The sequence below is a fragment of the Hipposideros armiger genome, unplaced genomic scaffold (genome assembly GCF_001890085.2).
Source record: "Hipposideros armiger isolate ML-2016 unplaced genomic scaffold, ASM189008v1 scaffold_605, whole genome shotgun sequence".
Lineage (NCBI taxonomy): Eukaryota > Metazoa > Chordata > Mammalia > Chiroptera > Hipposideridae > Hipposideros > Hipposideros armiger.
Window position 1 is genome coordinate 639,287 of NW_017731955.1, and position 15,565 is coordinate 654,851.

General features: G+C 51.6%; 1 protein-coding gene across 4 annotated transcripts in view; it reads right to left on the bottom strand.

Moving 5' to 3' along the window:
• Positions 1-15,565, bottom strand: part of TRABD2B (TraB domain containing 2B) — a 215,959-nt gene that overhangs the window by 30,741 nt on the left and 169,653 nt on the right. For 3 of the 4 annotated variants that reach the window (XM_019624752.1, XM_019624755.1, XM_019624753.1), the window contains exons 3-4: positions 9,621-9,767; positions 2,494-2,668 (exon numbers count right to left, since the gene is read on the bottom strand). In XM_019624752.1, the coding sequence (XP_019480297.1) occupies positions 2,494-2,668; positions 9,621-9,767 (322 nt within the window). Of the gene's footprint in view, positions 1-2,399; positions 2,669-9,620; positions 9,768-15,565 lie in introns of all 4 variants that reach the window. The other variant, XR_002121970.1, reaches the window with a different exon arrangement.

The window sequence follows — 15,565 nt, forward strand, 5'->3', positions numbered from 1 at the left end:
CCCAGAGGAGACCAGGATGGACGGATCTGGTCAACATTCATTCATTTGTTCATTCCTTCACTCATTCATCCTTTCACACACTCATGAAGCTCGAAACCTATTACGTGCTACTAAAGACACAGCGATGGGTAACTGGTGCCTGCCCTTCCAGGGCTCAAGGCGGTGGTGGGGACAGAGCCAGCATCATTCACCGGCCACACTGTGGGCAGCAGTGTGGATGTGGGAAAGGCATGAGGAGGCTGGAGCTGATGAAGGCTTGGACGGGGACAGTGGCAGTGGAGATGGACAGAGTAGGAGGGTGTGAGTCTTCTTGTTGGTCTGTCAATAGGACTGACCAGGGACCAGCTGGATTTCAGAGATGGGGAAGAAGTCAGAGTTGGGCACGATCCTGCAATGCTGGGCTGGTGCCTGAGTGGACATTTGTGTCCCCACGGACTTGGGTTTCAGGAAAGGAGGTCAGTGTCCAGGGATGCCCACATGGTTGTGATTTTCATCTCTAGGCTCTCCCGTTTCATTGCCCACAGGAAAGAGTGGGTGTTAGCTACCGCCACCCCTGGCGACTTTGGTCCTGGGCCCTGGGGCAGGTGGAACAGGGAGGTTTTGCTACTCCAGCGGGAAATGTGGAACACTGGCTCTTTACTGGTCTCCCTCAGTGGCGGGTTCACCGGCTGCTCTTCCTAGGCCCAGGGAGGAGCCTGGGGTCTGATGAGCTCAGACTGGCTCCCCAGCTGTGGTCAGCTGGGGATCATTCCAGAGCAGGATGCCCTGCCCAGATGCGCATGGAGGAAGGGCTAGGGAGGCAGCTGGGTGATGGGGAGCTGTGGTGTGCTAGGAGGACTTATTTCCCTGCACAGTCTCCAAAGCTCTCCTGACTCATGCCAGGTCCCCAGCAGGTATCCTGCAGCTCAGGAGTGGCCTTGCCCTCTCTATGTGGTTAGTCAAAGTCCCACTCCCCCAGAGCCCCCTACAGAATCCCCTGCATTCTCCAAAACCTGTATCTGAATAGCTCCTGGAATCACAGATGACCCAAATGAGTTCTGGCTCCTTCTGTTTAAATGAGTAAGCTGAGGATGCAAAAGGGGAAGGGACTTATACAGGTCACGCAACAGGCCACGGCACAGCTCCAAGGCGAGCCCAGAGCTCTTTCCGTCCAGCTGTAGGTATGGCCTTAAAGAGGCTGTCCCAGATGTTCTGCGTTTCTGAGGCAGCCCCATGTGCCTCTCCCAGACTGAGGGCTACAGAGGAAGGAAGACAAGCACAGACAGATGAGCCCTGGCTTTTGCCCTTAAAGTATATGGGGTTGAATGGCAGACAGCGGGGGGTAGGAGGAAGGCAGACCTCAAAGAGTGGACATGCCCCGTAACGAAATCGGACCCTTCCAGGTTTTACTGATTGCTTGACTTGATCCAGCTCAGCCCAGCTGGGGTGGGCAGTGTGTGGGAAACGGTCCAGGGAAGGGAGGGTGACAGGGCAGTGCCTGTGAATGCTCACCAGACCTGGGCTGAGCACGTCTGTCTCACTTAATTCTTACAAAACAAGGCGGTGAGTTCAGTCAACCCAAATTGTGGCAACACGAGCAAAAAAAACACATGTTTGTTACATTCTGGATCAAAAGCTGACTAATAAAGGAGGCAAATACAATATACTGGTCCCAATGTGGGCATCACCATCAGCAGCAGGGATAGCCCTAAAGGAAGAACGTTTGGGGGAAGAGGTAGAGAGAGACAGAAGGAGCCGGGAGGGATGTGAGCAAGCCCTGCTCCTGGACATCTGGACTTCCTTTAGCACGAACAGGTCAGCGCCCCCAGGGAAGCACCACGTTCGCGGTGCACATTGGGATGATAAAACTTGTATGAATTGTCTTGATGATGATCATGATAACGGTAGCCGCCATTGTGAGTTCTTACTGTATGTCAGGTTATTTAAATGTTATCACTGATCTCTACAACTGTTCTCCAAGGTAGATATTTTCAATCCATTAAATAGTTATTGCTATAAATCCTAAAAGAGGGACGTGAGCCTTTTGAGAAGGTACTGTGCCAAGGCCATGCAGCCTGGAGGGGGCTGGGCTGGGATCTGAAGCCAGGGCTGTGGGGTGTTGGAGCCCACCTTCTGCCCACAAGGTCAGCTGGTCCTCACAGTCTTGGCCCTGGCTCTGCTGGGGTCAGGGCGGGGGTGGGGCTCAAGGTGGGGCTGGGCCGTGGGAGCTGGTTCAGTTCTAGGCTCTCGACATGACCTCCTGAGTATGAAGGGGCCCCAGAAGTTGCTCTGCCTTTAGCAGGGGTCGCTCCTCTTGCCCATGGGGACTATTATGAAAGAACTCGACTAGTAGTGGGAGAACTGTTTTGGGTCCCAGATCTGCTGAGCACTGGCTTCTCCTGCTCCATTCTGGGTCCTACCTTTTCCCTTTATGAAGTAGAGGTCAGGAGAGGGTTTAGTAAGTCTTCAGCCCCTAAGGACTCTACATAATCCCTTTTCCACTCTGGCCCAAACCTGCTCCGAAGGCAAAGAAGCAGATCTTGTCCTCGTTCTCCTGCAGAAGTGCCATGACCCTCTTCCCCATCCGCTCGTTCCGCTTGTAGATCAGCTCCTGGCGGAAGTAGCTGTCAATCTCCTGGGCGGTCACCTGCTCGTGCGGTGGGAGGGTGGTGTTGATGAAGTTGGGCAGCTGTAAAGGCAAGACAGAGGCTGCCTTCAGTTCCTTCTGGAGCAAGGTGGGCTTCGTATAAACACACACAGCCCTGGCAAGGCAGGTAACTTACCTTCATTAAGCCCCTACAGGAGGCTATATGTTTTGTACATGTTTTTATCAATTCCAAAACCCTTTGAGATGAGTGTTGGTTGGTATTCTGGTTTTATAAATGAAGAAAGCAAGTGTGAAAAGGTCCAGAGACATGTGCCAAGTCACACAGCTAGCAAAGTGGCTGAGCCAGGATGCGAGCCCCAGACTGCCGCACTCCCACAGGTATCACTCCTGGGGCTCTGCCTCGCTGCACCTCAGCTTTCAGATGCCAAGGTCCTGGGAGGTGGGGCAGAGCTCAGCGGCTTCACTGCTCCCATTTCAGCAGCCTGGAACTGGCAAATACAAGGAATTTGGCTCAGCGAGCGGATGTGGGTGGTCAGCTGAGCTGCCTGGTGCAGCAGAAAGGCCATGGGGAATAGGCTCAGGCCCTGTTCTGGCATTGTGTGACTTTGGCCAAGTCACTTAACTTTTCTGAGCCTGTTTCCTTATTTGTAAAATCAGCTGACAATATTTGTTTTTCTGGGGAGTACATGAGGTGATAGATGCTGTCATGAGCTGTATTCAGCCCACTTCACACTAGAGATGAGAGGAGCGTCCTAACCTTTGGTTTTTCTAATGCCTGAGCCCTTGTTAGCCACCATCTGTTGCCACCACTATCTCCCCAACCCCAGTACTACCACTTCTCAGGACATAACCCAAACTCCTCCATCCACCTTAAATCTTCAACTTCAGGACCATGGTTTCCTCCCATAATGATGGCTTGTATAACAACCTGGCTTGGAACTATACAGATTTCTCAGCTGCAGTGTCCACCCCCAGCCCATGACCTGGGGGCCAGCGTCACTGACATGTTCTTGAACTAGGCAGACGGCTCCTTGAGTTCAGGGACAGAGCCTCTACCAATGCCTGGAACAGACTAGGTGTCCAGTAAGGCTTCTGGAATCTTGAACATAAAGTTGTGCTCTCCTTCCTCACCACACTGCCTCCTCCAGTGTGCTTCCATTCCCAGCATGCTGTCTTTCCAACCTGGATGGAAGATGTTCTTGTGCCATGGCCTCCAGCATGTGGGCGTGGCCTCAGAGGAAGCCATGGGCCATTGAGGAAACTGAGGCAGTGAGTCAGAATATGCCCTCTCAGGGCCGGCCGAGTGGCTCAGTTGGTGAAGAGCTCGCTCAAGAGTGTGAGCTCTGAGCAACAGGATCGCCGGTTCGATTCCCGGCCCGAGCTGAGCTGCTGCTGAGCTGCCAACAGGTGGCAGGATGGCTCAGCTAAAAGAAAAAGAATATGCCCTCTCTTTCCCCACCACCTGTCAATGTCATTCCAACCTCCAAGCTCTTGCTCACAGGATATCTTCCACCTGGTGTCCCTTCTTCCATTTCTCTTTGTTCACCAACCCAGGCACAGAGCACAGGATACCAGGCCTAGCTGACCGATGCACTAGCTAGAGTCTGGCATGAGCAGACCAATCTCCTGCAGGTTTTAGTCCTCAAAAGAGTCATGTGACCAAGGCACATAGCTTCTAGAGCCACTGATGAGTTGTCAATACTCTTTGTGAAGAAAATGAAGATGTCAATGGAGGCTGAACCCCGAGTGGCTTGGCGAAGGCTGGAATATCTGTCTGTCTCTAATATCTGCTGCCAAGGATGTTCCCCAGAGTGAAAGGGGAGGGGTTTCTTTGCCAGAAAGGCCGGATTTGCTGTTCTGGGCTGAACAAGACAATGATATGACTGGTGTATCCTAAATTTGAGCAGTGAGCAATCTGTATAGCTGTATGTAGCAGTTATGCAAGTGCCCAATAGGTCCAGCACAGAGTTGGTGCCCAGGGGTTGTTTGGCAAATGGATAAATGAAGAAATATAGTTCCTACTCTCTCCCCCAGCTGTGGAAGGGATGATCAGCAGCCCTGACAACATAGGCCCCACTTAGATTTGATGCGATTCTAGGAAAGGCCAACCTGCAGGCTCTGAATGGAGGGGGAACCCAGAGAGCTGTGACTCAGAAGGGTTATTTTTGGAAACATATTCCTCACAGGCTTCTCTTCCTTCCTTGAGCAGGGGAAAGAATGTGATACAATGTTGTACCAACAAATATATAGTTGTTCAATCAGTAAACGAATGGATGAATGAATGACTGAGAGGCAGTAGGGTTATGGTGGTGTGAATGTGGGTCCTGAAGTCAGGCAGCCAGGGCAACTTGGGCTGGAATTCCTCTTTTGGCCTGCTACCAGCGGGGTGGCCTCTATAACTAGCAAGTGACTTGGGCTCTCTGAGACTCGGTTTCCAAATTGGTAATATAGGGCTAATATATGCTGTTGTAAGGATTAAGTAAATCAGTTTTGGAAAGTGATTAGCACAGTGTGTGGCATAAAAGAAGTTTTGACTAAACGTCAGCTTTGTACAACTAGCCTGGGGAAAGGCGCTGGCTCTGTCACCTTTCACCTATGATGGCAGAGGCTACAGTAAAGGGTGGCCTTGGGCAGGAGGCACAGACGGAGATGACAAGGAGATGGCCTTCGGAACCATCAGAGAGCTATGAAGGCAGCGTTCTGCTCCCCTTCCCCTCTGTCAAGGCTGCAGGCAGAGGCCTTCTTCCCTTTTCTGCTTCCTGACCACGAGTGTGTATTTGTGGAAAGATGAATCTCTATTCCTTAGGGAGCTAAAAAAATTTAACAAGGATAAGAACCAGAAAGTTCAACATCAAAGCTGCAAAGGAGTTAGGCTAGACACTCGGGTTCCCTGGGCTGCCTAGTGGCTGGCTGACATTCTCTGCCTGTTTCATGCTGATGGGCCTTGGCTCCATGCCAAGGATGGGGCCTGGGTTGGGGCCTGGGTGGGGATGGGGGCAAATTAGTGATGTCATTAGACTTGTCGGCAGCCTTAAATCTCCTGTGACAAGTTTAAGTGCAGGACGCATGATAAGATTTTAAAGAGGACACATCAGGTCCCCAGAGCCCTGGAGTGATGGGTCTGAGATAGGGTGATGAGAGGAGAGGCCGGCAGAGCTAGGGTGGGGCCTAGTCACGGGGGATGACTGCAGTGAAGGCTCCCCTGACCCATAACCAGGACTGGGTGGGGTCCGGCGGTCAAGTGCTCAGTCTTCATGAGTAACTGACCTCAGTAGCCTCATCCCTTCTCTTTATCCCATCCATTCAACAGATACCTTCCAAGAACTTCCACAGGTCTGGCCTGTGTCAGGGTAGGGGGCTACAGAGAACCCTCAGACTGGGTCTGCTGCCCTGGATGAAACTCACAGCCCAGTGGAGAGTCAGACTTGCACATGAGAACACTATGGGATCCATGCTTTGAGAGGATGCCACAGGATTGGGGAGCTGGAGGAGGCATCTAACAGTACGACCACGCGTCTTGGTTTGTCCAGGACAGTCCAGGTTCATGGCTAGGATAGACTGCCCCATGCCTGTTAATTATTCTGACTCTTAATTATGTATGAGCTTTCACTCTCAAAAGTGTCTGAGTATGGACGATAAATATATGGCTACTCTACACGTAAGGCAGCCTGGGGGTTCAGACAAGGCTTCCCAGGGGAGGGATCGCCCTGTTGATTTAGGGGCATTGAGAGTGCTGGTGACTTGGGAGCCGTAGGAGGTCGGCCTCAGCCATTTCTGAAGGTGGGGAGGGGGCGGGGATGAGGGTGGGGATGCAAGGCAAACCAGGGGGAAGGTGCACTTGGCCTCTGTTCCCCGGTGTCACCCTGGGCCCTGCAGCGGTCCCACCCCGGCCTCCAGAGGCCTCCTCCTCATCCTCCGCACTGCAGCCACAGGCATCTTTCTGGCCACGATGCTCCCAGGCGTGAACATTCCAGGGCTTCCTCCCCTCAGCGGACATTCTCACCCCTGCGTGATTTGCCCTCTGCTCTGCAGATCATTCCTCAGGACCTCCCACTTGCCTGCGCCCCCACCAGGCAGCTTGCTCGGCCGGCCAGGCCCTCCCTTTGTCCCCACCCAGTGGATTCCACTCCTCAGCCTAGCTCCAGTACCACTTTCTCCCGGAAGCCTCCCCTGACTGCAGGCAGTGACTCTACCCTTACAGCTCCTGTGTCCTCAATGCTAGGCTTTTCTGTGTCTGAGGTCAGGGCTGCCTCGCCCCTCTCTTGAGGGATAGACTCTGCCTGTGCACCGCTGGGTACAGCCTGGGTTGCTATCCTAATCCAGCTGGACCAAGCCACCTGTACCCTCTGTCCCATTTCAAGTACGGGCACTGCGAGGAGACCCGGGATGCAGCTCACCTGCCAGAGACAAATCAGTGGTTTGGACATAGCCTCAAAGAAAATCTGAGCTTGCAATCCCTTGAGGTCACCCCATTCCTCCCTCTCTCAGCTTAGTGTCAGCCACAGCCTGGCCAGGGCCCTGTCCTTCCACACCATGGCCAGGCCATCTGAAGTGGCGCTCAGGTCCCCTCTGCCACAGAGCCCCCTGGCTGGCTGCTCAGGGCTCGCCAGCCTCTTCCCAACAGGTGACACAGGGCGGGGCTCTGTCAAAAGTGAATGGCTGGTGAAACACCTACGAGCCTTGCGGTGTCAGAGTTCTTCTCTCCTCCCGCCCTCCTCCACCATCGAGAGTCGGAGCTCTCAGAATCCTGAGCCTCCTGTGACCGGGTCTCCAGATCTTTCCTCTTTCACTCTCTACATTGAGCACACAGGCACCCACATTGGCTCATGCGACAGTTGCTCCCTGATATGTATGCTCTGTGCCAGGCCCTGTACTGGCACTGGGACTGAGACGAGCACCACAGCCTTGCCCTCAAAGAGCTCCGGGTCTAGTGGAGCGTCGCACAGACAGAACGTCACAGCTTGATGATGTTGGCTGTGCCTCCAGCCCAAACTCTTGTCCCCCTTCCGCTCCTCCTCCACACCCCCCACCCCTTTCCTCCTCCTCCTCCTCCTCTTGACCTGCCTCTGGCTTGTTTGCGTACAGTTTCCTCTGCTAGAACATACTTCCTTCTTGCCTGTGGTCAATTCTGGTTCTTCTCTGACTTCCCGTCTTGCTTCCCCCTAACCTACCCCATGCCCCTAAGCCCATCTAAATTCCCGTTCCTGCCACAGGCTCCAACGGGATCCTCGAGTCTCCCTCACAGCAAGAATCACACGTGGTGCGATTGCTGGTTGAATCTCATCTCTCCTCGGAGCCTGTCAGAGACCCATGAGGGCAGCTCTCAGGCTCCCCCACCCCCCTTTTCATAACACGGTGTCTGTCCTGCTCTATGGCCCGCTTGGCTCTAGCTAGTTGGGATATATCGATGAATAAAACAGACTCAGGTTGCCCTCAGGGAGCTTCTGCTCTACTAGGGAAGGACAGACAACAAATAATAACTAACCAATGAATCAAGATATACCGTATTTCCCCATGTATAAGATGCACCCTTTTTCGAAAAATTTGGGGTCTAAAAACTGGGTGCATCTTATACAGTGGTTGTAGATGTCTTTACTTGCATTTCCTGCAAGTGATGAGGAGTTGTATGAATTTTATGATGAATAAAACTTGAGTTCAATAACTTTATGTAATACGTTATTTTCAAATTTCGGGCCCCAAAATTAAGGTGCATCTTATACATGGGAGTGTCTTATACCTGGGGAAATATGGTATGTGTTCGAGAAAATGATAAAGGTCGTGGGGAAAGAGCAGAGAGTGAGAAACGGGACGAGAGCGTGGGAGTGGGGGCAGGCTGTAATTCCAGGTCGGTTAGTTGGGACGTGCCTCATTGAGATGATATTTGAATTAACTCTTGAGAGCAAAGCAGGGGTGAGCCCTGGTGACAGCTGGGGAAGGGCATTCCTGGCAGAGGAAACAGCCAGTGCCAAGGCGAAGTGTGCCAGGTGTGCTCATAAACAGCAATGAAGCCCGTGCCGTCGGAGCGGCGTGTGTGAAGGGAGGGCAGAGGACATGGAGGTGGGGGGACCACGGGGCCACGCAGGCCATTGTAGAGACTCTGGAGTGTCCCCTGAGAAAAATGGGGAGCCATTACAGTGTCCTGAGTAGGGAAGTGGCCTGTTCTGACTAATTCAACTGCTTCTTGCATGAATGGAGATTCAAATGCCATGACGCAGGAAGTACAGCAGGCCTAAAGGTACCCAGGAGAATACCTAACTCCATCCAAGGGGTCAGGGAAGGTTTCACAGAGGAGGTGGCATTGACCATAGCCAAGTGGGAGGACACGGCGGGGAGAAGCCTGGACAAAGACAGAGCAGCCTGAAAGGACAAACTGCATGGGGGAAGAGCTGCCTATGGCACAGGTCAGCATAACAAGCTCTGTGGTGGCGGACCTGGGCTGTGACAAGGTCAGCGGAGGGCAGGACATGGAGGGCCTCGAATGCTGGTCAAAGTACCTTGGAATTTAACCTAAAGGCAATGGGGAGGCATGGTGGAGCCGTGCTCAGCTCCTCGGGGTGCCACCCACTGTCTGCCCAGCCTGGTGGTAATTTTCCTCTAGGCCTCGAATCAAGACAGAACGCTCTGGGCTGGACTCAAGCTCGAGCACTGAATGACTGTGGGCTTCCCCTCCCTGAGATTTAATTTCCCCAGATGCTACACTGAGCCTCCCGGAGGCCTCCCTGTTCTTCCAGGCTAAGCTAAGCGTCTAGGGTTTACACACACCAGGCTCAAGTGTTTCTCTTGATCACTTGATAAGCCAACAACTAATGAGTGGTGTGGCCTTAGGCAAGTCTCTTTCCCTCTCTGAGCCTCAGTTTCCCCATGGGAAAAATGGGGATCCCAATAGCTCCTGCTTACTATGGCTGAAGAGAAGACTGCCTGCACCTGGCTCACAGTCATTATCTAAATAATAAATGCCAGGTGGGTTCACGTGGGCCGGGCCTTGGGAGCTGGCCACCCAGAGGCTCTCTGGGCCGGAGGAGCGGATCCTCACCTGGGACGTGTCATGGTTGAAGATGACAGCATTGAGATCCCCGCAGTTGTAGTGCTTGATGAGGTCCTCTGTGGTGTAGGGCGCCTGCAGGCTCCCAGCCCGCACACTCTCGTGCTGCAGCAGCGTCTGGTTCAGGGCGAACAACACCTGGGCAGAGGAAAGAGAGGTAAATAAGGGCCATGCTCAGGGACCCGGCTGAAGTCTCTGACACCTCCAGGACCAGCACTGCTCCCTCTGGACTGTGGGGCCATAGGCTCTGAAACAGAGAAGGTGTATGGGGCCGGCACCAGCTGGCGCAGTCTGAATATTTCCATGCTTCTTGCTGCTTACTTCCTGGCCTCTGAACACAGGCAGCCCGTTCTCATCTCCAGTCCTCTGCCTGCCCAGGTCTCCACTCCTGCTCTGGGTGTCAACATTTTATCTAATGACATGGCAAAATGAGAACCCCACTGTGGGCTTTGGAATGAGGGGTGACTCATTTGGACTTAGTAAATTTCTAGAATGAGCGCAGACTTATTTTGTAATCAAGAGCACCTCAAAACAAAGCAAAACAAACAAATGAAAAAACAAACAGGAAGCCCACTTAGATGTCAAGGCCTAACCCAAATGCCACGTGCTCCAGAAGCCATCCTCACACCAGGCCAAGGCCTAGGAACTAGGCCCCTCCGAATCAGACCCAGGCTGACATTCAGCATGTGTTCCTCAAGCCCCTCTGTGTTCTGGGCCACCATGCTGGGTCTGGGGACACAGCTGTGCTCCAGGCAGACCTGCCAGGCATGGAGATCACTTGGAATGTTATACAGAATTTCAGATGCCCAGGCCCCAACCCCAGGATCAGAATCTCTGAGGTGGAGCTCAGGATGTGTATTTTTAAGAGGCTCCCTGGGAACTGCTCTAGGGCCCGAGTGCTTCTGGCGTTTGTAGACCATGGCTCTAATGGAAAATGGCCTGCCCGAGGTACAAGGGCCCTGACAGATTATCTAAAATGTCCCATTTAGATGGTGAAATTGAGGCCCAGGGGGGGAAGGGACTTGCTGCATTTGGGGCACGCCAGCGCACGGCAGGAGTTCCTACCAAGTGGCATCAGCCACATGGTTCTGGAACATGTAATATGAACAGAAAAGCTCACGCAATAGGTACACCCAATCTGGCCAAAATACCGTCATGGGCAATGGGGCCAAGCTTATGCCTGTGAGGTCACCTCTACCCATCTCCTCCTACTGCTGTTTCCAGCGGGCAGGAGAGATGGATTGCGCTGGGATGCAGCAGCCCACACTGCTCCCTCTAATGAGCTGGCTGGAGATGAGGTCAGACCCCGCCATCCCACATTCTGGGCCTTCCCCAGGCTCTGGCCATCACCTCTGAAATCCGATCTGCAGCCACCTGGTGCGGGGTGTTGATGGCAGCATGGTGGCTGGGGATGGATCACAGGAGGCAGTGGCCCTGTTGCTGAGGACATTGCTAAGGCAACAGGCACTTTCTCCCACGTGGCACATGCCTTGGATGAAAGCATCTGTGTCAAGCTGTTCTCCTCCTCTGGAGGCTGGGACACATAGGCTTTCTGTAACCGCACTCTGCTGCTGCACACACCTGCCCTGAAGCTTCTCAGAGTTGGTGGGGCCAAGCACCATCTAACCTGTGGTGAGGTCATCTGCTCAGGCATCCAGAAGACCTGCCTGGAGGGGAAATGGCTTCCCTGGACCTTCCTAGCTACACAAAATCACTTCCTCAGTTATGTGCCCCTCATGGAGCTGGGAGGTATTCTAGCGAATTAAGCACATTACAATCTGTAGGGTGCTAAGAACAGTTCTGGCATGTAGAAAGTGTTGGATAAATGCTTGCTAAATAACACTTGTAAGAAAAGAGTTAGGCCTAAACCTTTCTAGATTGGAGCTGGAAGGGCCCATGGAAGTCATCTGGTCCAGTGGTTTTTCAAACCATTTTTAGCTATGGAATCCTTATTTGTTATTATTGTTTTCCAGAGGAACCTTACTTAGAATTCAAAACGTGCAGCAGATGAAAATAGAAACTTCCCTGGCTGACATAAGGGAGGCAGGCTGGAACCTGAAGTCCCGCTGACTCAAGACCCTCCTGTAACAGGGATTCCTAAATCTTCTCCATGGAACCCATAGGTACCCTGGAGCCCAGTTTGAGAACCACTAATCTCAGCCTGAGCCCTCATCATATAGAAGAGAAGAGGAGACAGAGCCCAAGAATAGGCAGAAAGGGGCTCACACCAGGTCACATAGTGAGCTGGGGGCAGAACGGGCTCATATCCAAGTCTCTTGACACCCAACCCGGGACGCGCTGCAGTGCTCTGGACCACTGGGGCTGGGTTTCCGGATGCCCAGTGGCACAATCCACATTCATCTTCCACACACTGCCATACCCATTTTCCTTCTGGAGCCTGTGAAACAGCCAGAAATGACCAGGGAGTATTTACTATTAGTTCGTTGAGGCCAGATCATTGAAGGGGCGTCTATAGCGTGGCACAGTGGAGTGTGGTGGGCTGTGGCTGAAACCCAGGCCTGTCATCCTGGACTCCCCTGGTCCCTGGTGGGGTTTGGTGCCTCCCGCAGGCCCCTGTGCTTCCCTTAGTCTTGGCACTTACCTAATGAAGTGTCCGTTTCAGATAATTTGCTGTTCCCTGACTGTCTAGACCGAGAGCTCGGTGAGGGCAGGAAGCCTGCCTCTCTGTTCACTGTTGAACCACAGGCATTCAGAAACTGCTTCAGAAGGAAGGAGGCTGACACTGAGTCACAGGCCCTTTCCCCCACACCTCACACCTCGTATCCATCCTTTGCAATTTATGAGGCAGTCCTCATCCATTCACTGCTAGGATCACTATGTTTATTGAGCACTTACTATGTCTTGGGAACCCTTTAAGCTCATATTAATTTATTTAATTTTTACAACAACGCTGAGGCGGGTCTAGTATTAGTCCTATTTAATAAATTAAAAAAAACACACACAACTGAAGCAAAGAGACATTAAGTAACTCGCCCAAAGTGGCAAAGCTAGAGAGGGATGGGGCATGCACTTGGGCCTGGGCAATCCAGCCATGGATCTGTCCCCTTGATTTAACATTGCCCGCTGAGGCCTCCCTCTGCTCTCTCTGGGAGATGGCCAGCAGGGATGGTGTCCCTATTATAGATGGGAAACCAAAGAAACAGAAGGGAAGGACGGGCCTAAGTCAGGGCTTATAGAAGACAGAGCTGGGTTTAAAATCATGTCTATCTGGCTCTAGACAAAGTCCCCACAACCAGGACTTCAAAGTAAAATGTGCTCCTCCATGCATTCTTGGTGCTTCCATCAGACATAGGGAAGCTACACTCATTTATTCATTCAACAAACATTTACCTTCTGTTGATTCTCTGCAGGGATCCGGGGCTGGTATATTAATTGGGCTTGGTTTCTACCCACATGGAGCTCATTTTAGGGGCAGAATTGCCAATTGGCCATGACAGTAGAGGGTGGTAAGTCGGGCTGCTAAGCCCTGTGCAGAAGCGACTTGCCCTGTTTGCTGCCTCCCTCCCACTCACCCTGAATTCCCAAGCTTGCGTTGCTCATGGACGCTCAGGCCTCGATGCCTTCTGCTCCCAGCCACTTTAGGATAACAAACCCTCCTTGCCTGTAGCCTCGGTGGCCCGCTCTAGGATAATGTTTATGATAAGGCTTTGACATGGAATAACAAACACCAGGTGAAGGCTAGAGCCGCCTCGCTCCCCCTGGATGGCCGTGTGTGGAGACCGGGCTACCAAAAGGCCCTGAGCGTCCCGGTGCCCCCCCCCCCCCCCCCCCCCCCCCCCCCCGCCCGCCTCACCAGTGCTCCCTGGCCAGGAGCTGGCCCGCGGCGTCTGCTGTGTGTAGGCCCAGAATTTAAACACATCTTCAAACATGGGCCTAGGATGGAATGAGGCAGGCGCCAGGAGGGTGGGGACGGGTTTATTGTTCCAGATTAGTCTAGTAAACAGTCCTAAGCGGGCAGGAATGGCGAACACTGAGGCTTTGTGTTCACCTGACAGCTCCGCAATGTCATTGCATTGTGAGAGGAAGGCAGCAGGGTCTGCTTTGTCATGAACGATGTGGGGACCGTGGGCTCCTTTGGATAGTCCTGGCTCTGAGGCTGGGACTCTGATGTGAGCAATGAAGCAGTTCTCCCAGAGAAATCACAGCAAAGGCCCCCAACCCACTCAGGGATGCTTACTGAGCACCTGCCATGTTCCAGGCCCTGCTCTAGATGCTGGGGATTTGCTCAGGGACAAAACAGACCCAAATCCTGCTCTCATTGAGCTTACCTGCTAGGGGGAAAAACAAAGAATCAGTAAAATGATTAGTCAAATGTTAACATTTAGAATGTTGCAGACACAACAATGATTCTATTGAACTGAGGTTATTGAACTGGCCACTTTGGGCTCCTCGTGCCTCTGTATGAACAGTCAAAGAAGGGACTTACTGTGCTAGATGGATGACTGGTCCTGATTACCAAGGATAATTGGTTTGCTACTCCACAACAGAGGTAAGGAAGAGTAAGTCTGGAGTACAGCGGATCCCTTAGGGCATCTCTTAATATTACCGCACCCTGTGCTTAACTAACATCAATGGAAAGCTACAACAACCCAATCCAGACAGGACTACTAATGGCCCAGAACCTTTGGGAATGAAAGTTTTGTTCTTTACCCTGCCAGATAAAGAACCACAATTGGCCGAGGTGATGGCAATGGGAATATGGTAGTGGCAGTGGTAATGGAAGAAGGTCATTATACATACCAGCTACAACCATGTGATCAGTTACAGAAACAAGGACTCTTGTTATTCTTCCTTATTTTGTTAAGTGTGTGTGTGTGTGTGTGTGCAAAATCTTTGTTTTCTATTATCTCTTCTTTTTCTTCTTCCCCACCATGTAACATAAGATACATTGACATTATATCATAGTATTTAAGTATTGTTAACTTTACATCATATATTTAAGTTATAGGGTATCGAGGAGAAGAGTAAACCTCACACAAGGAGTTTGCATCCTCTTCTGGGGAAGGCATTCGTGTGTTTGGTTGTACACAGGATCTTTATATCATGTTAGGCAGAGTTATAACCTTGTTATTCTCTTTATTTGGAGAGTAAGTATGGTTTAAGGAGATGCGTATGGGTGCCAAGTTGACAAGAGGTGGACCTGTGATAGGTAATTTTGTCAACTTGGCTGGGCCATGGTACCCAGATATTTGGTCAAACATTATTCTAGATGGTTCTGTGAAGATACTTTTTAGATGAGATTAACATTTAAGTCAGTAGACTTTGTGTAAAGCAAATTATGCTCCATAATAATTGGATGAGGGTGGGCCTCATTCAATAAATTGAAGGTCGTAATGAAGAAAGACCAAGCTCCCTCGAGAAAGGGAATTCTGCCCTCAGACTGCCTTCCCTGGGTTTCAGGGAAGGCAGTAGCATCAACTCCTCTTCCCTGGGTTTCCAGCCTACCCTGAAGGTTTTGGACTTGCTAGCCTCCAGAATGTGTGAGCCAATTCCTTAAAATAAATCAATGTATGTAATTAAGTATGTATATATATGTATGAATTCTATCTATCACCTATCTATCATCTATTTCTCTATCTATTTCTCTGGGGAACCCTGACAAATACAGTATGTATTACATAGAGAAAATGAAGCAGGAAAGGGGTGGGGTGTGATGAGGAAAGGGGGAACAGCAGGTGCAAAGGCCCTGTGCATATGTGAGGAGGAGCAGAGGCCAAGGTGGCTGGGTCTGAGTAAATAAGGAGGGGAGTGATGGGAGATAAGGTCAGTTGATTAGCATGTTAGGTTCCACAGGCCATTGTAAGGATGTGGAGAAACCATCCAACGCCATAATCCTTCTGGAAAAAAGATTGTTATTCCCACATGACAAATGAAGAAACTGAGGCCTTGAGACGGTGAAGTCACTTGCAGAAGGT